Here is a 23978-nt window from a genome sequence, read left to right as displayed (position 1 = left end):
AACGGAACGCAAGCATGAGATAGAAAAAGATAGAAGTAGGTTTGTCCTTTTCTATCACATGCTTACGTTCACGTTACTGTTTTATTCTGCGTTATGCTGATTCCACACTTACCCAGTCGCTCCGCTTTTCCGTGGCACTGGGTAAGTGTGGAATCAGCATAAGAGATGGGATCAGGGTTGGCGTACTCACTACTTTCTATACATTTGGAACGAAGTTTGCTCTCCTCTATAGTCTTCTTGGTTTATGGTTACGAACAAGCGGTTGAGTTTATGTTTCATCGATCTTTATCTTCTGAGCTAGCAGAATGGCTTCATCGTCGAATAATCCTCCAGTAAGTTAAAAAAATTACAATTATTTTATTGAGAATTATTGTTTAAATTTAGTTTTATTTTGTTCATAAATATCTGTTTTTTTATTTGCGAATCTTTAAAGCAAAATATAAATATTCTTAAAATATGTGTAAAGACATACTTTAGATCAAGTAAAAAAATTCGAAGTGGCTATTTCGCCCATTAAGGGGCGAAATGAGAGAAACAGTGTACTTCGCCCGTCAGTGAAAATACATAGTAAAAAAGACGGGCAAAATAATAGAAATAGTTTATTTCGCCCGTCAGTGAAAATATATGATTACTAATTGAAAAAAATATTTGTAAATTTTTCTCTGCTATTATTTAAAAGAGAAAGGAGTCGTTTACCTTTGGTTGGAAATTTATTTTTTTTATTTTATCAAAATTTAATTGATTGAAGAGATGATTGTGATATTTTTTGTTAATTATTTAAATCTAAATAAACCAAGATGGATGATTCCTTCCTTCTTCAAATAAAAGCAGAGAAAAATTTACAAATATTTGCAAATACAAAAAATTACGATTAATGAAATGTAACGAGTTCAACGTTTGCACTGACGGGCGAAATAAAAAATTTCTTTTATTTCGCCCGTCTTTTTTCCCATGCATTTTCACTGACGGGCGAACTAAACTATTTCTTTTATTTTGCTTGTTGACAGGCGAAATAGCCACCTAAAAAAATTATATTACATTTTGAGCACCTTCATTTTTAATCACAGAAATGTTCTATTTATTCCTTAAAGTTTCATGGATACTTCTTAAGGAAAAATTATTTTGTTGATCCAGTAATATGTATTTTGAAATTTTCTTCTTTTTAATCTTGAATTAATTTATGATTCGTTGATTTTTTAGTATAGTTTTAATAGATACATTAAATTTATTTCTTACACATATCAAATTTAGAATATATTGTTTATATATTAATATTAACTGTATATCAAATACGACACACCGTGTAATAAAAAAATAAAATTAATAGCAGACTTCGAACTTATTTACTAAAACTTACTATTTACTACTTTTTTTTACGTTATGCTTCTATTTGGGTACCTCTTTTAGATTTCAGCCACTAAATGTTACTATTTCTGTTTTTTTAAATATTTACACTACTTTAAATTTGCTAATATTAGAAATCAAAAAATGATAATCAAAATCTTTAAAACGATTAAATTATTTTCAAAAAATATTTTCTAAATTCAATTATTTTTAATATCTAGTATTTTTATAAAATATCGTAAAAGAATTCAATTAATTAAAAAATATTGACGAAATTCATTTAAAATTGAATTATTTTCATAAATAATAAAATTTCTATAGGAATTCAATTAATTTAGAATAGCATTTTCGAAAAAATAAATTATTTAACAAAAGTTTTATTCAATTCTTCACAATAATTTTATTACTTTCACTAAATACATTTTTCATAGAAGTTTAATTTAAAAAAGAAATTTCAATTATTTTAAATACTATTTTAAATTAGTTAATCGAAAAATTCAATTATTTTCACAAATAACGTTTTCCACAAAAGTTCAATTATTTAAATAAACAATTTTCGTATTTATTCTATTTCGAAAAAATTAATTATTTAAAACAGTTGTTTATAAAATTTTTCTGAAGAATTCGATTAGTTTCGAAAATAACAAAATTTTTCACAAAAATTCAATTCTTTTTAAATATTTTAATAAAAATTTTCGTAATAATTGAATTATTTTAATAAATAATAAAATTCTTCTTAGAAATTCAATTCTTTTTAAAACTCTTTTGGAAGAATTCAATTGTTTAGAGAAATTTTATGATTTTTTATATCAATTTAATTATTTTCAAATATTTTAATAAAGTTGTTTGAAAAAAATCAATTATTTTAAATACAATTTTAATTATTAAATTGTTTGAAATAATTTAATTATTCTTTTAGATTTAAATAATATTATTCCCGAAAATTCAATTATTTTGTGGTATTTTAAAATAATTCTTTGCAAAATTCAATTATTTTAATAAATAATAATATTCATCATAAGAATTCAATTATTTTTAAAAGTAATAATTTTATTCTTTAAAATTTAACTGTTTTAAGAAATTCTAATTAAATCGTTTTCAAGACATCCGAACTGGGCTAGTTTACCTTTTTCTGAAAACTTTATCACCATTTTATTTATAAGCAAGGTATTCAATGTTTAAAAGTTTGATATAAATTAGTTAAAGAAAGAAATGTTCTGAATCAGGATCAGAGTAAAAATATTATTTTTGAATATTTGTAGTATTATTTGTTAAATTTTCCAATTTTGTATTGCATTTACTGATTTCTTTTTTATTATGTTATCGGTAAAACTGCCCGGTGGGTAAACTGGTCAGGTGTCAATATCTCCGAAATGGCGAAATTATCAAAAGTGCTATTTAGAAATTTGAAACAACCATGTGTAGTATACCTTATTTTCCAATTTGACATTTTTTTTACTATTGTTTGTGCAACGCTGGGAACAAATGTTTTTTTTGTTTTTTTCTATACTTTTACGAATTTTCTTAAGGAAATTTTGACACACCTCAGGAATATTTTCCACCAAAAAATTTGATAAATTTGCAAAGCGTTTTTTTAAACAAATATTAATTCTCAAAATGGACCTGTGGGGCAAACCGGCCATAGGATATTTGCACTGTATCAGATTTTCACGAAAATTATTATTAATTAGAATGTTTTTTTCATTAAAATATTTACTGTCAATGAAAAATAATTATCTTCCAATAAGAGTATAGACCCTTTAATATTGTTTCCCTGATATTTTCAAACATTTTTGTTTTGTTATTAAAAAAAATTATTTATTTAATTAAAATATAATCCTATATTATTATTTACATTATTACAACTATTGTTCACATGATTCTTTATGTTTTCTGTTATTGTAGATTATACAAACGCAATATTATAGATAAAATATCCGGTTTGCCCCAAGTGTTTGGTTCGTTTAAATAAAAACATTTTCTGAGTGTTAAAGCTTCTAAATAAGTTTTTTAATTTTTTTTATTAATTAAACATTCTCTTTTGTAAAAAAATAATTTAATTAAAAAAAACAAAAAAGGATAGACATTTGATATTTATATTGTTGTTAGACGGAGAAATATTATTTTAAAACTATTTTTAATAAAAATTTCTTTAATTAGAATGTTTCTGATAGTGGACTTTCCTTTGGGGATTTTGTACATCCTATAGTAGAAGATACGGAGGAAATTACTTATGTAATTGAAGAAATAGTAAGAATACTTATTATTATATCTTTATATACTATGTTTTGTTTAAATTTTGAGTATTAAGAGATTTAAAGAATATGAACTTTTTTTATTTTCGAAGTATAATCAATCAATAAAATTTTTTTAGAAAATAGTTTTGTGAAATTCGTACAAAAATTTATTTGACACATATTTGGATGTTTATATCTGTTTAAAGGATGTCCAAAATATATCTTACATCCTAAATATTGTGAGAACATAAAAAGTCTTTTGGATGTCTTTCGAATGAACATAGACGTCCTAAAGGAATCTTATGCCCCAGTGCTCACAGGGTCAAAAATGGTTTTACGTATATTATTGGAAGATAATTATGGGAATGTTACAAGAACATAAATTTTTTGATATTTAGATAAATTAGTATGTAATTTTCGATAAATATATTTAAATTTAATATTCTTTTTTAAAGACTAGCTCCTCCGACGGCCGCAAGCGGCCGTCTACGGTGCTAGTTTTTATATGTCCATTGTCCAAGTCCATTATTTCATTAATAATAATATTCAAATTTTTTCAGTTAATAATTTGCTTATTTATATTTTAAATATTGACGTTTTTTTGACAATGCAAAATAAGATTTGTTATGTGTACTTTCTCCTCACAAAAATAAAATTTATATATTCGCGCTCTTTTTAAATAACATACGAGTGCAGCGCCACCTTCACATGTACAAACAATTTTAAAAACACCCTTCTATTAAGATTTTACATTCTCATTGCCCATTCTTTACTTCGATACTTTTCGATACATTCGACCTTTCCACTCCATGTCTTTTTTAAGAAAGGATAACATATTATTAATAATATAGATCTATGGAATGATCTTGATAACGTCCTTCTTTATTAATTATTTAAAATATTGGAAAAAACGATCTCCAAAAGGATATGTTAATTAAATTAGTTCTGAAACGTCAAATTGAGAAGAAAAATTTTTTAATTGACATGTCCTTTTGAAGATCGTTTTTTCCAATTTTTTAACATATTATTACATTATTTTTATTTATTTACTTAATTAAGATAAAAAGCAAAAAGTTTATTTTTGAAGTAGTTACATTTTAAATATTTAAACAATTCTTTTTGTAGGGTGAAAATGTACCAGAAGAAGATTCAGTAGTTTCTAGGAACGGAACACAGGTGATAAGCTTATTTTTTAAGTATATATATGTAGTTTATTTACTCTCCTTGTAAACACATGGTTTCCATTCACTCTTTTAGTCTATGCTCTTTCTCTCAAAAACCATGTAATTCTTCTTTCTTTCCAATTTCTATCCTCATCTATTCTTCTCACATTTCCTTTTACTTTCATCACATCCATTTTCTCATCCTCATTGCCCGACTCCACCAACTATAATTTTGGTGTACCATTCTTGTCCATTCCTGTTGCATTTTAATATTTTATGAATTTTTTTTAGTCTCAAGAGGGAAATTCGTCTGAATATCAAAATGGAGGGACAGGAAATTTTAACTTAGCAAATGTAGCAGCTGCAATGCCTGTCTTACAGCCTCCTCCAGGGTTATTTCAGAGTTCAACTGTCCCTGTTTTTCCAGTCCCGTTTCTTCGACCACCTATACTTGGTCAGGTAATGTTAATTGTAATTGACGGGTTGGATGTTATAAAAGGATATGTGCCGTATTAAGTGAATGGCGTATATATTATATCATTTAGTCCCTCAATTATGTTTTTTTAATTATTTAATATTTTTTGTTATATTTTAAATGTTTGTTTCTGAAAAATGATGGTGTTTTTTCCTATTAGTAAGAATTTGGGTCGAATTTATGTGAATTAATATAATTAAAACATTAGATGTTTAGGAAAATTATTATATTAAAAAATTAATAGAATTCTTACAAAAATTTTAAGATTCTAGTTTTTATATAGTTAATTTTATTTGTTTTTATACAAATTGTTCTTAATATTGTGAACCATAGTATACAGTGCTTTTGTTTTAGTTAAATTACAGTGGAACCTCGATTATCCGAACCGAAAATCATTTTATCCGAATTTTTTTTGGCCTCCCGAATCTTTCAAAGGAAAGTATTTAAATTTTTTCCAAACTAATTCTGAATTCTCTGTTTTATCAATATTATTATTATGAATTAATATATATTTACGTACATATAGTTATGTATATATAAAAAAATGTATTAAATTAAATATATATAATTCAACTGTCTAATTTTTATAGGTTTAATTATGAAAAAATTAAAATCTCTATTATCCGAACTCTCGATTATTCGAACCCGTCCTTGCCTAGGTTAGATCTGATAATCGAGGTTCCACTGTATATTAAATGTGTAGAAATTCTTTTCTTTATTGTAGTCTTTCTAATGTTATTGAGCTTTCTTGTGTGGTAAATATTTTCTACTATTAAATGAAAAAGCATTGCTTTATTTTAAATATAATTACATTATGTAATACACAATCGCATAATATATATATTTTTTTAAATTAACACAAATATTTTACTTATTAATATTAGAGTAGTTATATTTTCGTTTGTTTTATTTATAATAAAGTGCGATATAATAAATGCTTTTTGGATACTTTTTGTTTTTCTTTCACACGGTACAAAAATTTTTTGTGAGGGTTTTCATGATATGCATACGAAAATTCATATCTTCTTCAACAATTTCCAATTTCGACTTTTTGAAAGAATCTATTTTTCGATGAGTTATCTTTGCTTGAATTTCGCACGCAGCGTGAAATGAGATAATAGTGAGAGAAAATATAAATGCATTAAATCTCAAGCAGAAATCAATGATTCATTAAAGATTCTATGAGATTCTTAGACAAATTAAAAATAAATTGACTGCTAACTGTGTAACAATACTTTTTAAATAAATTGTTGTATTTTGTTTATAATAAATAAATTATGTCCAAGATGGTAATTTTAGTACAGTGAATATATTTTTACAACTGCATTCTATGATTTTGCTAATTTTAATCAGTCTGAACCCACCTAATTTGTATATAAATGTTATAAGTAAAAGAGAAATGTTGCGACGCGAATTTCAAATAAGAATAACATAAAAAATAGATATTTTTAAAAGGTTGAAATTGATAATTACTGAGGAGGAAGTGAGCTTTAGTATGCATATAATGAAAACCGAAAAAAAATTTTTGCATCCTAATAAAAAACCAAAAAGTACTTCAAAAACGGCATTTTTTAAATTTTCAAGGTCAAATGTTTTGGAAATCTAGGGTGATGGAACAATTTTGATAACGAATTTGCTTTAAATATCAAAAAATCTATAAAATCACCCTATACAATCTCAAAAATAAAAATGCTGTTGCACTGTGTAGCAGAATATAACATAGGTTTACAAAATACAATTTTTTCTTTTTTTTATTAGATGTTAGAATAGTTTTCGGTGTATATAATCTGACGTGCTAGAAATTTTTATATCGGTTTAAGTTAAGGCTTAAATTCTGAATGTATAAGATTCTCTTTCGTAAAACTTCATTTTTTCAAAAATTGTGGTTAAAGTTAACGATAAATATTTTTTTGGACTTTTTCAAAAGGTTTTGAAATTAATTTTTTATAATTCAGTCATAAAAATGGCGTTTTTTGTAACTCCGGAAATAAGTAAAAAACTGCCTTTTCTTGAACAGAGCGTCATAAGAGCTCTTGTTCGTACGGAGTGCAAATAAGACTATTCCAGAGTACGAAAAAGAAAACCCAAGTGAAAAGGACAGAATGAGTTGACGTTTCTCAAAATGGACCTGTGGGGCAAACCGGCCATAGGATATTTGCACTGTATCAGATTTTCACGAAAATTATTATTAATTAGAATGTTTTTTTCATTAAAATATTTACTGTCAATGAAAAATAATTATCTTCCAATAAGAGTATAGACCCTTTAATATTGTTTCCCTGATATTTTCAAACATTTTTGTTTTGTTATTAAAAAAAATTATTTATTTAATTAAAATATAATCCTATATTATTATTTACATTATTACAACTATTGTTCACATGATTCTTTATGTTTTCTGTTATTGTAGATTATACAAACGCAATATTATAGATAAAATATCCGGTTTGCCCCAAGTGTTTGGTTCGTTTAAATAAAAACATTTTCTGAGTGTTAAAGCTTCTAAATAAGTTTTTTAATTTTTTTTATTAATTAAACATTCTCTTTTGTAAAAAAATAATTTAATTAAAAAAAACAAAAAAGGATAGACATTTGATATTTATATTGTTGTTAGACGGAGAAATATTATTTTAAAACTATTTTTAATAAAAATTTCTTTAATTAGAATGTTTCTGATAGTGGACTTTCCTTTGGGGATTTTGTACATCCTATAGTAGAAGATACGGAGGAAATTACTTATGTAATTGAAGAAATAGTAAGAATACTTATTATTATATCTTTATATACTATGTTTTGTTTAAATTTTGAGTATTAAGAGATTTAAAGAATATGAACTTTTTTTATTTTCGAAGTATAATCAATCAATAAAATTTTTTTAGAAAATAGTTTTGTGAAATTCGTACAAAAATTTATTTGACACATATTTGGATGTTTATATCTGTTTAAAGGATGTCCAAAATATATCTTACATCCTAAATATTGTGAGAACATAAAAAGTCTTTTGGATGTCTTTCGAATGAACATAGACGTCCTAAAGGAATCTTATGCCCCAGTGCTCACAGGGTCAAAAATGGTTTTACGTATATTATTGGAAGATAATTATGGGAATGTTACAAGAACATAAATTTTTTGATATTTAGATAAATTAGTATGTAATTTTCGATAAATATATTTAAATTTAATATTCTTTTTTAAAGACTAGCTCCTCCGACGGCCGCAAGCGGCCGTCTACGGTGCTAGTTTTTATATGTCCATTGTCCAAGTCCATTATTTCATTAATAATAATATTCAAATTTTTTCAGTTAATAATTTGCTTATTTATATTTTAAATATTGACGTTTTTTTGACAATGCAAAATAAGATTTGTTATGTGTACTTTCTCCTCACAAAAATAAAATTTATATATTCGCGCTCTTTTTAAATAACATACGAGTGCAGCGCCACCTTCACATGTACAAACAATTTTAAAAACACCCTTCTATTAAGATTTTACATTCTCATTGCCCATTCTTTACTTCGATACTTTTCGATACATTCGACCTTTCCACTCCATGTCTTTTTTAAGAAAGGATAACATATTATTAATAATATAGATCTATGGAATGATCTTGATAACGTCCTTCTTTATTAATTATTTAAAATATTGGAAAAAACGATCTCCAAAAGGATATGTTAATTAAATTAGTTCTGAAACGTCAAATTGAGAAGAAAAATTTTTTAATTGACATGTCCTTTTGAAGATCGTTTTTTCCAATTTTTTAACATATTATTACATTATTTTTATTTATTTACTTAATTAAGATAAAAAGCAAAAAGTTTATTTTTGAAGTAGTTACATTTTAAATATTTAAACAATTCTTTTTGTAGGGTGAAAATGTACCAGAAGAAGATTCAGTAGTTTCTAGGAACGGAACACAGGTGATAAGCTTATTTTTTAAGTATATATATGTAGTTTATTTACTCTCCTTGTAAACACATGGTTTCCATTCACTCTTTTAGTCTATGCTCTTTCTCTCAAAAACCATGTAATTCTTCTTTCTTTCCAATTTCTATCCTCATCTATTCTTCTCACATTTCCTTTTACTTTCATCACATCCATTTTCTCATCCTCATTGCCCGACTCCACCAACTATAATTTTGGTGTACCATTCTTGTCCATTCCTGTTGCATTTTAATATTTTATGAATTTTTTTTAGTCTCAAGAGGGAAATTCGTCTGAATATCAAAATGGAGGGACAGGAAATTTTAACTTAGCAAATGTAGCAGCTGCAATGCCTGTCTTACAGCCTCCTCCAGGGTTATTTCAGAGTTCAACTGTCCCTGTTTTTCCAGTCCCGTTTCTTCGACCACCTATACTTGGTCAGGTAATGTTAATTGTAATTGACGGGTTGGATGTTATAAAAGGATATGTGCCGTATTAAGTGAATGGCGTATATATTATATCATTTAGTCCCTCAATTATGTTTTTTTAATTATTTAATATTTTTTGTTATATTTTAAATGTTTGTTTCTGAAAAATGATGGTGTTTTTTCCTATTAGTAAGAATTTGGGTCGAATTTATGTGAATTAATATAATTAAAACATTAGATGTTTAGGAAAATTATTATATTAAAAAATTAATAGAATTCTTACAAAAATTTTAAGATTCTAGTTTTTATATAGTTAATTTTATTTGTTTTTATACAAATTGTTCTTAATATTGTGAACCATAGTATACAGTGCTTTTGTTTTAGTTAAATTACAGTGGAACCTCGATTATCCGAACCGAAAATCATTTTATCCGAATTTTTTTTGGCCTCCCGAATCTTTCAAAGGAAAGTATTTAAATTTTTTCCAAACTAATTCTGAATTCTCTGTTTTATCAATATTATTATTATGAATTAATATATATTTACGTACATATAGTTATGTATATATAAAAAAATGTATTAAATTAAATATATATAATTCAACTGTCTAATTTTTATAGGTTTAATTATGAAAAAATTAAAATCTCTATTATCCGAACTCTCGATTATTCGAACCCGTCCTTGCCTAGGTTAGATCTGATAATCGAGGTTCCACTGTATATTAAATGTGTAGAAATTCTTTTCTTTATTGTAGTCTTTCTAATGTTATTGAGCTTTCTTGTGTGGTAAATATTTTCTACTATTAAATGAAAAAGCATTGCTTTATTTTAAATATAATTACATTATGTAATACACAATCGCATAATATATATATTTTTTTAAATTAACACAAATATTTTACTTATTAATATTAGAGTAGTTATATTTTCGTTTGTTTTATTTATAATAAAGTGCGATATAATAAATGCTTTTTGGATACTTTTTGTTTTTCTTTCACACGGTACAAAAATTTTTTGTGAGGGTTTTCATGATATGCATACGAAAATTCATATCTTCTTCAACAATTTCCAATTTCGACTTTTTGAAAGAATCTATTTTTCGATGAGTTATCTTTGCTTGAATTTCGCACGCAGCGTGAAATGAGATAATAGTGAGAGAAAATATAAATGCATTAAATCTCAAGCAGAAATCAATGATTCATTAAAGATTCTATGAGATTCTTAGACAAATTAAAAATAAATTGACTGCTAACTGTGTAACAATACTTTTTAAATAAATTGTTGTATTTTGTTTATAATAAATAAATTATGTCCAAGATGGTAATTTTAGTACAGTGAATATATTTTTACAACTGCATTCTATGATTTTGCTAATTTTAATCAGTCTGAACCCACCTAATTTGTATATAAATGTTATAAGTAAAAGAGAAATGTTGCGACGCGAATTTCAAATAAGAATAACATAAAAAATAGATATTTTTAAAAGGTTGAAATTGATAATTACTGAGGAGGAAGTGAGCTTTAGTATGCATATAATGAAAACCGAAAAAAAATTTTTGCATCCTAATAAAAAACCAAAAAGTACTTCAAAAACGGCATTTTTTAAATTTTCAAGGTCAAATGTTTTGGAAATCTAGGGTGATGGAACAATTTTGATAACGAATTTGCTTTAAATATCAAAAAATCTATAAAATCACCCTATACAATCTCAAAAATAAAAATGCTGTTGCACTGTGTAGCAGAATATAACATAGGTTTACAAAATACAATTTTTTCTTTTTTTTATTAGATGTTAGAATAGTTTTCGGTGTATATAATCTGACGTGCTAGAAATTTTTATATCGGTTTAAGTTAAGGCTTAAATTCTGAATGTATAAGATTCTCTTTCGTAAAACTTCATTTTTTCAAAAATTGTGGTTAAAGTTAACGATAAATATTTTTTTGGACTTTTTCAAAAGGTTTTGAAATTAATTTTTTATAATTCAGTCATAAAAATGGCGTTTTTTGTAACTCCGGAAATAAGTAAAAAACTGCCTTTTCTTGAACAGAGCGTCATAAGAGCTCTTGTTCGTACGGAGTGCAAATAAGACTATTCCAGAGTACGAAAAAGAAAACCCAAGTGAAAAGGACAGAATGAGTTGACGTTTTTATTCAGAATAGTAGCATATACACTACTGAAACCTCGCGTCGAGCAGGCGTAGACATATTTTGTCTATTTAAAAAAATTGTCAAAAAACAAAATTTTTAAAATTTCAAAAAAATTTATAATTTTGTTTTTTGTTGTACAAAAAAGTGTCTCAATGAAAAGTTGCTTAATTGTGCTTAAAATTTAAGGAAAAAAATAAAGAAATATATTTATTTGAAAATTGTAAAAAATAGAAAATTTTGAAAATTTAAAAGTTTTGTATTTTTGTTGTTTTTCGACGAAATGAGCTGTCCAACGAACTTAGGCTTCATTTTTATGGAATATAAAAGTGCCCCAAATTGCAAATCGATTCATTTAAATTTATTCGAGTTATCGTGGAGACAAATTTTTCCATAGACAGATTACAGACAGACGGACAGACACTTCTCTAAAAACCACTTTTTTGAAATCAGGGGGTCATGAAACGTAAGGATTTACCAAAATTAGACATTGCTCAAAATCGCAAATTTAAAAATTTATAACTTTTTTGTTTTTTGTTGTACTGAAAAGTGTCTAAAGGAAAAGTTGTTTGTTTTTGCACCAAATTTAAGGAAAAAATAAAAAAAAATTTTTTTTTGAAAATTGCAAAAAATACAAAATTTTGTATTTTTGTTGTTTTTTGACGAAATGAGCTGGCCAACGAACTCAGGCTTCATTTTTATAGACTAAAAAAGTCCCCCAAATTGCAAATCAATTCATAAAAATTTATTCGAGTTATCGTGACGACAAAATTTACTACAGACAGACAGACACTTCTCTAAAAACCATTTTTTTGGAATCAGGGGGTCATGAAACGTAAAGATTTACCAAAATTAGACATTGCTCGGAATCGCACAAATCCAAGACTTTCTCATTTTTGATGAGAATGTAAAAAGCAAATTTTACGAAAAAATTTTAAAAAAGCAAAATTTTGGCATATTTTGAGTTCTTTTTTGTTCCTAATTTTGTATATTTACCTATATTTGGCATCTAAAAGAAAAAAAGGAAGGTTTCGATATGTTTTTCATGTTTTTTCATGTTTCGGCTAATGCTTCACTCACTATAAATCTCAATTTTTTGTACTTTTTTGGAAAAAAATTCCTTAAATTTGTGTAAGAGATGCAATTGTTGATTCTAATGTTATGAAAGGTGTATTAGCATAATATGAACTAATTTTTATTAACACGGCCCTAATAGGACAAATTTTGGACAAAAGGCCAAAAAAGCATTAAATAGCAAATTTTTAAAAAATTTAAAAATTCATAACTTTTTTGTTTTTTGTTGTACTGAAAAGTGTCTAAAGGAAAAGTTGTTTGTTTTTGCACCAAATTTAAGGAAAAAATAAAAAAAAATTTTTTTTTGAAAATTGCAAAAAATACAAAATTTTGTATTTTTGTTGTTTTTTGACGAAATGAGCTGGCCAACGAACTCAGGCTTCATTTTTATAGACTAAAAAAGTCCCCCAAATTGCAAATCAATTCATAAAAATTTATTCGAGTTATCGTGACGACAAAATTTTCTACAGACAGGCAGACAGACGGACAGACACTTCTCTAAAAACCATTTTTTTGGAATCAGGGGGTCATGAAATGTAAAGATTTACCGAAAATGTAAAAGATAGTGTAAGAAACTGAAAGAAACAAAAGCCATAGAAAAATTTTAAGCTTGTGAAGCATTTTTTGTAAATAATTTAAAATATCGCACACTTAATATGTATAATGCTTTAATATAATTAAGTAACTTTTCATTTTTTATAATTACAACTTCAATGCTTTACATGCATACTTTTTAAATTTTATCAAAAGTTACAGTGTTAAAATTGAAGAAGAAAATCGTAAAAAATTTGTTTTTTTATCGATTTTTTACTAAAAATAATATTTGAAAAGGAATAGATATAAGATTTTTTTTGCATTTAAATAACAAAAATTTTTTTTTGTTTTTGAACTATGTTTTCAGATATTAGTTGAAAATTTAGGTGCGATTCTCTTTTAAAACTTTTACAATGTTTTTTGAACAATAAGTTTAAAAAAATTAAATTTTGTAAACGTAAAATATTGATTTCTGAGTAAAAACAGTTTTTTGCTTTAAATGTTTGATGACAAACGTGAATTTTACTCATGTCATTTATAAGTGTTATTAAATAAAATTAAAGTATTACATGTTTTGTAATTTCTTATTGCACTGGAACCTCCGAAGAGCGGACGGCTATATTCTTGGACCGGTCTACGGAGATCGTCCTTGACGTTGAAAAGTGTAAACACTCCAGGGCCGTACAGTGAACTACACATATGCGGCTTTTGATTTAATATGAATACGCATAACACGCGTCGCAATAGGAACACTTAAAATAGACGCTACTGCTGAGACATTCTATTTTCTGTCTCCGCCCATCTCTTCCCCTTACCCTTTTTAAATAGCGCAAATAGTTCGTCCGCTCTTCGGAAGACCGCTCTTAGGAGATTCCAGTGTATGTCTATTCTTAAAACCTGGAAAAAATTTTATAAATTCTAGAAAACCTGGAATTGTCAGGGAAATTTTTTTTAGATTAGTTGTAGACACCCCCGGTAAGAAGCGAGGAATTGAAAAGAATTCAGAAGTTAATTTCTTTTGAATGGGCGAATTTCCAAAATAATCCAATTCCCCGGTGGAGCAAGGAAAAATAGCAAAATCTATTATTCTTAATTGACTTCACCAAAATATGAAACGCGCATTCAAAAGAATGAGAGAGTACAACAAATCTGTAGAAATTTCTATTCCACTGAATTGATTCGCTACCACTTAAGATTCCACTAGAAAGTGAGGTTAGGTTTCAAAACTTGACGTTAAAGATTGAACACTTGAAAATTTCTTTCTATAAGAGCATTTTATTTTTTATCGTAAACACTGTGCGTTTTTAATCATATTTTCACTAGTTTGAGTATTTCATTTTAATAATTTGGGACTGAAATCACAATGAAATTCACACGACGCGAAACATTGCTGTCACTGCGTTTTATTTTGAGATAATAACTGGAGGAGCGCCTACAGACAATTGGAAAGATTAGGCTTTTTCAAATTGTTTGGCAAAAGTTCTATCCCTTTTAATGCGTCTCTGAAATTCGAAGCAGTCAATTGGAAAGAATAAACAATTTCTATTCTTTTGAATTGATTACGTAGAATCGCTTAAAGTCGATTCAAGAGAATAGCTATTTCTTATTTTTTTCAATTCGCTTTCACAAGTTTACTCTGTCGATTCAAAAGGATAGGATTCTGTATTTTTTTTGTTGAACGTTGAAAAACAAAAATATTTGCGCATTCAAAAAAATAGAAACTCTCAATTCTTTTTTATCATCTCATTAACATGAGTAATAAAGAAGAATTAATTTTTCTGATATTTTGCTGTTCACCGAGGAATTGGGTTTTTTTTGGAAATTCGCCTATTCAGAAAGATTAAAAAATCCTCGTTTAACAGAATATTTCTGGAAATTTAATCTTTTTCTATTCCTCGCTTCTTACCGGGTCTGCACGAAAATACACCGAAAACCACTTTGACAGACATTTCTATCAAACTTAGTATGTTTAGCGTTCGATTACTAGTGTGTCCAGCGGTCAGGTTATTCAAAGCCAGAGAAATTTTTATAAATTTATAAAGAATGTACATTTTCTTTAATTATGAAATTGTTTAATCGAACAAGAATTGTTGTTTATTTTTTATTACTATTTGTTACTATTATTAGATACTTATTTATTGTTGTTAAATATGTTAATAAACATATTTTTGTTTCAAGAAAGCATAAATAAAGTTAGTAAAGGATTATTGAATTTTTTTCTCAATTCTTGCTAGACACCTTAGATTACAGACTTTATAAGAAACCTAATATAAAAGTTTGAGGTTTTATTACTTATATAATTTTTATACAATTAAAGTATCATGTTATTTAGATAAACTTTAATTTTATAATACAACATTATGTTGTGTACCCTAGCAAACGGGGATCGCTGTGCGATCACTGGAATTTTTTGTTTTTTTTTGTATTTTGTTAAAAAACCGCATTAACATAACTTAAAATGATGGTTTAACTTATGACATTTGTATAAGTAACTATTGTTAATGTTTGTATATAAAAGAAATTACCAAATTAAGTGAATTAATATTAAAAAACTAAAAAAATGAAAAATAATAGACTGGCGATGATACGGTGATGAGCAGTGATTTACAAAAAAATTACAAAATAACAAAGTTTATCGCTGAAAAACATTACGATTAAAAGTAAATGTTTTATACTTATGCTCAAGAAAAGCCAAATGACAATTTATATTATTTTCTTTGTAAAAATAATGTAAATTGTGAAATGGGTCAGGATTATGGAAATATATGTATCAAAAACATAAAGGAACTGTCAGTGGGAAAGTAGAAATCGTAGAAATAGATAGCAGCGCCAAAACGTGCAAAGATTTCATTAAAAATTTAAAGCAAGGTTATTTTTCATAAATACTTATGAAAACGTGGTAAATAAGGAAAAAATTAATTTACATTTGGAAAATAACGTAAAAATATTTATTATGTCTATTAATAAAACTAATTAAACAATAAAAATTCTAATTAAGTTAAATGCCCAACAGTAAATTATTAAAATAATATCTACTTTACCAACACTTTTTCTATTTCAACATTAGCCAGCATTAGAAAGAAACTAGAAAAAATCAAAAGTCCCTAACGACAGATTTCCCTGCAAGACGTTTGACGCAATTTGCTATAGTGTGTGCTGCTGCTGTTTACAATCATGACAGAAAGGATAACAGAGAAATAAAATTTTTCTATTAAAGTTCCTTTTTTTAAAAATTAAATATTCTCACCTTTTTTCCAGTGCACACAACAAATAAAAAAAATGCGTTTATTAAAAAGGAAGAGTGTAAATCTTATTTTTATCAGACAATAGTCTCTTTTTTCTCTTTACAGGTTAAGACAAAATGTTATGTCTTTTAAACATTAAATATTATCCTTTTTAAAAATTAAAAATTCTCAGTATTTTTAAAATTGACAAAAATAGGAGATTAAATCTTACTTTTATTGGATACGCAAACGAATTAAAAAATAAATGTTTTTATAAATAAAAATTTAAATCACATATTCACACATTTATTCGATAAAAGTGTTTATTTTGTTTTTATTCTCATCATTTTTTTCAATTGACAGAACGTATACGGTATAAAAAAATTTGATTTGAAAATAGGAGTCTTATTTTCATTTGGACAAAAATCTTTATTTTCTTTTTAAAGATTGAAACTAAATTTAACGTATTTAAAAATTGATTATTTTCACCTTTTTTTCTAGTGTACACAACAAATAAAAAAATTTATTGGATTCTGTAAATAGGAGGAGTTTAAATCATACACTTATTTAACAGAAGTCTTCTGTTTCTCTTTAGAGGTTGACACAAAGCGTTATTTTTTTATTTGCTAAAAGTCTCCTTTTTTCTTTAGAGGTTATTATGATAAAACATAAGTTTTAAAAATTAAATATTCTCACAATTTTTCTCAACGGACACAACGAATAAAAAAATTGCTTTTTTGTAAATAGCAGGAGGTAAAAATATTTAATTTTTAAAAAATAAAAAAAATATTCTTTCAACCCTTAAAGAAAAATAGATGTTTTGGACCAACAAAACTATGATTCAAACTCCTCCTACAAGAAGAAAGATTTCTATTAACCAATAAAAATAAAATTCAAGCTCCTGAAAGAAAGCAATTTTTTTATTCGTTGCTTCAGTTGAACAAAATGAAGAAAAGTTTTAATTTAAAAAAAATAAAACATATTCTCCTAACTCTAAAAAAAATGGGTGTTATAGATAAATTAAATAAGGTTTAAACTCCTCCTAAGTAGAAAGTTCTCTGGGGCTGTTTTCGGCGATCACCCAGTGTTAACACCGAGTTAATCCTGATTGGATGGTTCCAACAGAATGTTAATAAATATTATTAATGATTGGGCTTTCGTGAACTCGGTGTTAATACCGGGTGAACGCCGAAAACAACCTGGATTTGCCCGATGTTTAATTGCGGGCCATACATGCAAACCATCCAAGTTTTGTAACCGTCAGCAGACTTTTTCCCGACTTTTAAAATTTTTATCAGATCATTTATTCATATATTTCTTTTTATCATTGCATGAACTTGTTTGTTTAAATAAACCCGAATTTTCCAAAAATTTCAATTTAATGATTCTTTGACTCGGTAGCAATTATTTTCTTTTGATAATTGTTTACGTTAATATTAGAAGCTATTTAAAAAAGATTCTAATAGGATCCAAGTCGGGAAAAACAGTGATTTTGAATTTTTGGTCACGAATATTCCCAAAACTCAGAATTTCAAATAAATTGTTAATTCCTCGATTTGGAAGCAATTTTTTTGAATAATTATTTATTTTAAGCAAAGTCCTTAAAAAAATTCCAAGAGGTTCAAGTCGACGAAAGGAGTGATTTTGATTTTTTTGTCACGGATTTTCCAAAAACCTCAAATTTTCAACTAAATTAATAATTCCTCGTATCGGAAACAATTTTTTTCTTTTTATAATTGTTTATTTTCTTATCAGAAGACGTTCGAAAAAGATTCCAAGAGGATTTAAGGCGGGGAAAGCAGTGATTTTGAAATTTTCTGTCGTAGATCTTCCAAAAATCCTGGAATTTTATTTAAAAAATCAAAATCACTGCTTTCCTCGACTTGGATCCACTTTAAATTTTTGAAAATGACTTCTGACTTAAAAATCAATCAGTAGCAAAAGAAAAAAATTTGCTTTCGAGACGAGAAATTATTAAGTTGAATTTTTTTGATTTTTGGAAAAAATGTAACAAAAAATTCAAAATAATTACTTCCTTCCCCGCTTTGGAAAAAAATTTCTTTTGTGTTAACAATTAATTTTTTAGTAGTGCAGTTGTTACAAATGGAATGTCTCAGAAACAGTTAATTATAGAGATAAAGCTCCAAAGGGGAAAATGTTTAGTTTCTATGTACGAACTTGTTGCAATATGTTTAAAAATTATATGCTAGCTTTACAAGTATAAAAGGATTCGTTTGAAATGTAAAATATTTGTCAAAAATGTAATCACGCTTAGGTCAGAATAATGTGCTAGTTGATTAAATAACTTAACTTTTAAATTATTTTTTCATTGTGGTATTACTATTATTTTAAAGATGAGCCAACTGTAGTTGGCTAACCATTTTTAATTTGCTAGTTAGCTTAATCATTGACACAAAAATAATATCTTTCGATGATTTAATAAAATGAAAAATACCTTACAGAAGTCATTTGGGAAGAATTTTATATATGGGCTATATCAGTGCCGTAACTAGAGATTTTAAGCATTGGTATATACCTACTTTTAATATTTTCTATGTAATGAAACATTTTACAGTGAGTTCTCGCGAGTCGTTCAATTCTCGAAAATTTTCAAGATCATAAAACTCACGAGTCGTTCAACGCATAAACCACGCCTCCAAGGCGATTTCAGGGATGTGTGAAACATATTTATCGCCCCGAAAGACACAATATTCAATGACTTTGGTCCGTTTAAATTACACAGTACTGAGCACCGACTCGTGAATCGGACACTGATCAGCTGTTGAACGACTGGCGAGTTTGAACGACTCGCGAGAACTCACTGTAGATGATTTTTTAATTATTTTAACTTTTTAGTAATTTAATTTGCAACGTTAACAATTAATAAACAAATTGATTACTTTAATTAAATTTTTAAATATTTTTATTAATTTATTATAAATTATTATAAATATTTATTAATTAATTTTATTATTTAATATGATTAATTGATTATTAATTAATAATAATAAATTCAATAAATTTTTAATTAATAGAAAATTATAATTAAACTAAAATGGAATTTAAAAAAATTAATTTTTAACTAATTTTATTATTTTTATATTCATTACATATAAATGATTGTAAATATTTATTAATTAATTTTATTAATTAATATTAATAATTTAATTTATTAATTATTAATATTATTAATTAATTTTATTAATAATTATTAATATTTTTTATTATTAGTTAATTTTATTAATTAATATTATTAATTTATAATAATAAATTAATTAAATTTTTAATTAATAACAAATTAAAATGAAAAGTTATAAAATATTGGAAAGAATAAGAACAAATTTATCTCTATAGCAAATAATCAGTCGAGCTGTCTAGTTATTAGACATTATTGCAGTGTCATCGACACGACAAACTTAGAACTATAATTTCTAGGAGTACTTTAAAGTAACATTAAAAAAACTAGACAGAAGTTATGTCTAGCAAATATCAAATTCAACTTGAATCTTTGACGAAGAGCGTTGGTAAGTAACTTTACAGTTATTTACCAGTCCGCCTAGAATCAGCGTCCGCGACAAAAACTGTCCAGTAACTTGAACAATCGAGTGGCTCCATTCCAGGCGGAAAAGTCGGACGAATGCCGGTTGGAGAGTTCTACTAATTAAAAAGGGGAAAAGTCGTCCATGAAAACTACTAAAAATTAGTCAAATTTTACTATTTCTTAGTAGAATTCTACTAATTCAGATTTAGAGAGTACAAGATTTGATCCAACTGCCGGATCAAAATTTATACCGAATCGCAACCGGCGTTGTACTGGCATTCGTCCGTCTAACGACCCGAGCGGTACAGGCATTCTACCGACTGAGAACTATATAACTTATTTTATTATTAATATATTAATTTAATTTACTTACTTATTGATTTATTATAAATAAATTATAAGTAATATTAAATAAATTTGATTGGATTTATTTAATATTACTTATTTGTTTATTTATTGATAATAAATCAATAAATAAGTGAATTAAAAATTATTAATTAATTGATTTATTAATAAGAATATGCTTAGAATATAGTAATTATTGTTACTAGTTTTCATATTAGTTTTATTTTTATATAGGATAATTTTTTTTATAAATTCGCTTTTAAAAATCTTACCACAAATATTTTTTAAAATCTGACAAGTTTTGCTATTTTTATTTTTTATAATAAAAATTAATAATAATAATAATAAATTTAATCCATCATGCTTTAAACATTTTTTGCATTATTAATTTTGAAAGAGCCTAAAGTACATTCACACTGTGATTCTATTGCAAAATGCGTCCGGCTCGGTGCAGGTTTCAGCCCGCCAAACACCCGGCGTTGTACTGGCATTCGTCCGTCTAGCAACCAGCGCGGGCCAAATTTTATTCTTTATTAAAAATTAAAATTTGCAAAATGTTTAATTAACTATGCAAGGTGAATGTTAATTAATCCTTATTAATAAAATCAGACTTTTGTCTGTACATTGCATAAAATTCAAAATTTCTATTATATTCCTTCTTTTTACACTCTAACGAATGCGAGAATACTATAAAGAAAATTATGTGTGTATGTGTATTTGTGTGTGTGTATGTGTGTATGTATGTCCGCAAATTTTCGACCGCGTATCACGGAAAAACGGTTCGATCGTTTGAAGTGAAACTTGGCAGTCTTTTAGGCATTAGCCTAACTTAAAATCCTAGCGATAGTAGATTAAAAAATATTAATATGGACGAAAGTTATGCCATTTTTTCAAAAATTCGAAAATTCGAAATTTTTAGTTTTTTCATATACTTTAGTGAATTGTACTTAAACTTGGTACAGGGTTAATTTTAGTGTTTCTTATTAAGGTTTAATCGTCAAAATATTAAAATCTTGAATAACAAATAAAAAATGTTAGATTTAAATATTGAAAAATTAAAAAATTAAAAGTTTAAAAATTGAAATTTTTTTGTAATTAATTTTTATACGGTTGTATTTCTTAGGTCAACAATAAAAATTTGTTGTTGAAATCATAAGTTTACTTTCTTAAAAGAATTCTATTAGGTCAGAATATTAACAATATCCATATAATTAATATGAGACTTTTGTCAGTATATTGCACAGAATTCAAAATTGCTATTATATTATATTAATTAATGATCAAAAAATGAAAAACTCAAATTTCATTCTGATGACTAAATTCTAATAAAAAATACTAAAATTAACCCTATATCAAATTTAAGTAAAATTGATGACAATAATTATTTCAAAACATTAATTTTGAATTTTAAAAATTTTGAAAAATATATAGCACTATCTGTCGTACCCGTCTTCGACGGGTTTTAGTTTCTACCAATACATTTAACAATGTTTCTACCAATCTGGAAAATCAAAAATAGCCGGGAATTTAATTTCACCGGAAAATTAATAATTAGTAACCATTAGCTATTTCGGTAGTATAATAAATTATACTATTTGAATAGTCTCCACCCTTTAGCAAAAAATCAAAAATTACCAAAAATTCGAGGAACCGAATTTATTAAAATTTAACATTTTTTTCTTCTCTTTTATATCATTAAGCTTCATTATTTTTGTGCTCTTCAAAAATACTTTACTTATTTAATAGTCTCCACCCTTTGGTAAAAAATCTAAAATTATGGAAAATTAGGAAAAATTCAAAAAACCGAATTTCTTAAAATTCAACATTTTTCCTTCTTTTTTATGGCATTTAGCTTCATTATTTTTGTTTAATGTAGCAAATTTCTTACTTTACATACTGATCTTTAAATAAAAAACTTTAATAACTTTTTCTGAAAAGCTTGCTTAAAGATTAAAAATCACTATTTTCTTAGAAAAAAGTTGATCTAAAAAAACGAAAAAAAATTTCAAAATACGTCTTTTTTAAAAATTTTATTGTAGAAATGGGTTGTATTTATCTGAAAAAGTTAGCTAAGGATAGTTTTGCATTCATTTTACAAAAGATAGAAAATTTGCATTTTTTTGATTTTTCGAATTTTCTGGAAAAATGTCATAACTTTCGTTCAAGTTAATATTTTTTAATCGGATAAGGCTATGATTGTAAGTTACGTTAATACCTATAATAGACTGCCAAATTTCACTTTAATTGGTTGAACCGTTTTCAATTGATGCGCGAACAAAGTTTTGCATGCAGACAGACAGACAGAATTTTTTTTTACATTTTTAGAATTCTAATGTCTCAAAACGAAAAAATATATAAAAATTTTCAAGTTTGGAGCAATGTACAGATAGTAGTCTGATTTTATTAATATAGATAATGTTCGTATCTAGGCCTTTTCATTATTCTACAAAATAGATAATGTTCGTTCACATTAATAACTTTTAGTTTACTATAGCTACACTGAAAGAAAGTTATATGATTCAAGTAATTATAATTATTTGAAAAATAATATCTTATTTAAAAAGTTTTTATTTCGATCTAATAAGAATTTATTTCGTTTAAATAATTTTATTTAGTTGAATCAAATAAATCTTAATTGGATTAATTAAATAAATACTTGACTCTAATAAATGAATTTATTTAACTAATGAGTTATTTTAAAACAAATTATTTATTTCACTCAGTTAATTGGATATTTGACATAAATAAAAATTATTTTAAATAAATAACTTATTTAAAAAGAGGAATTTATTTATTTCAACCAACTAATTGAATATTTGGTATAAATAAAAATTATTTGACACAATTCATTTTATGTTTTAAGTATAATAATTTATTTAATGCAAATAAAGTAGTTAATAAAAACAAATAAAATACATTTAGATAAAATAAGTCAGTGACTGGGTTTTGATCCCCGTAGGTTTCAAATTTTAATTTAATTGTAAGAATTTAATGATTATATTTCCAAGCATATGAGTCCTAAGAAGTATTTAGGCTAAATAATTATTTTATTAAATTTGACTATATAATTAGTACAGTTACTCGAGAGTAAAAAAAAATATTAATTAGAACGGGAGATATTCAATTTTTTCGAAAAATTAAAAAAATTGAAAATTTCTAAATTTTATATTTTTTCATGGATTGCTTCTAAACTTTCTATAGTTGAGTATTACATGTTATTTATTAACATTTTAGCATAATTTTGCAAAAAATACTACTTTATAACTAAAATGGAAATATAAAAATATTTTTAAAAAATCGAAAATTTCTAAATTTTACATTTTTTAATGGATAGCTTTTTAAACTTTATATAATTGAATATTACATGTTATTTAGTCACATTTTAGCATAATTTTTCAAAAATACTTTCTTATAACGAAGATGTAAGTATAAAAATGTTTTGAATATCAAAAAATTGATAAAATTATAATTGATACCAATTGCTATGAAGCTTAATTCAGTAGTATTTGTGGGCTCTCTGATTTAACTTTTAGAGATATTTTGATCA

General features: G+C 25.7%; 2 protein-coding genes across 2 annotated transcripts in view; both read left to right on the top strand.

Annotated features, from left to right (window-relative positions):
* Positions 1-305: 305 nt before the first annotated feature.
* Positions 306-9248, top strand: LOC122503257. Its single transcript, XM_043613731.1, has 5 exons — positions 306-332; positions 4707-4757; positions 5036-5203; positions 9087-9137; positions 9219-9248. The coding sequence occupies exons 1-5, from the start codon at positions 306-308 to the stop codon at positions 9246-9248; spliced, it is 327 nt and encodes a 108-aa protein (XP_043469666.1).
* Positions 9080-23978, top strand: part of LOC122503249 (cAMP-binding protein 1-like) — a 38677-nt gene continuing 23778 nt past the window's right edge. The window contains exons 1-2 of the mRNA XM_043613724.1: positions 9080-9137; positions 9416-9583. Of these exons, the coding sequence (XP_043469659.1) occupies positions 9491-9583 (93 nt within the window). The 5' untranslated portion in view covers positions 9080-9137; positions 9416-9490. The remainder of the gene's footprint in view (positions 9138-9415; positions 9584-23978) is intronic.

This window comes from Leptopilina heterotoma, unplaced genomic scaffold, assembly GCF_015476425.1.
Source record: "Leptopilina heterotoma isolate Lh14 unplaced genomic scaffold, ASM1547642v1 Lhet_251, whole genome shotgun sequence".
NCBI lineage: Eukaryota > Metazoa > Arthropoda > Insecta > Hymenoptera > Figitidae > Leptopilina > Leptopilina heterotoma.
This window is presented reverse-complemented; position numbering and strand designations above follow the sequence as displayed.

What these genes read in the sequence shown, in the direction of transcription:
- LOC122503257 (XM_043613731.1), top strand. Translation starts at nt 306, where the DNA reads ATGGCTTCATCGTCGAATAATCCTCCA. An exon ending in CATCGTCGAATAATCCTCCA is followed by an intron (nt 333 to 4,706) that starts GTAAGTTAAAAA and finishes TTCTTTTTGTAG; the next exon opens with GGTGAAAATGTACCAGAAGA. An exon ending in TTTCTAGGAACGGAACACAG is followed by an intron (nt 4,758 to 5,035) that starts GTGATAAGCTTA and finishes AATTTTTTTTAG; the next exon opens with TCTCAAGAGGGAAATTCGTC.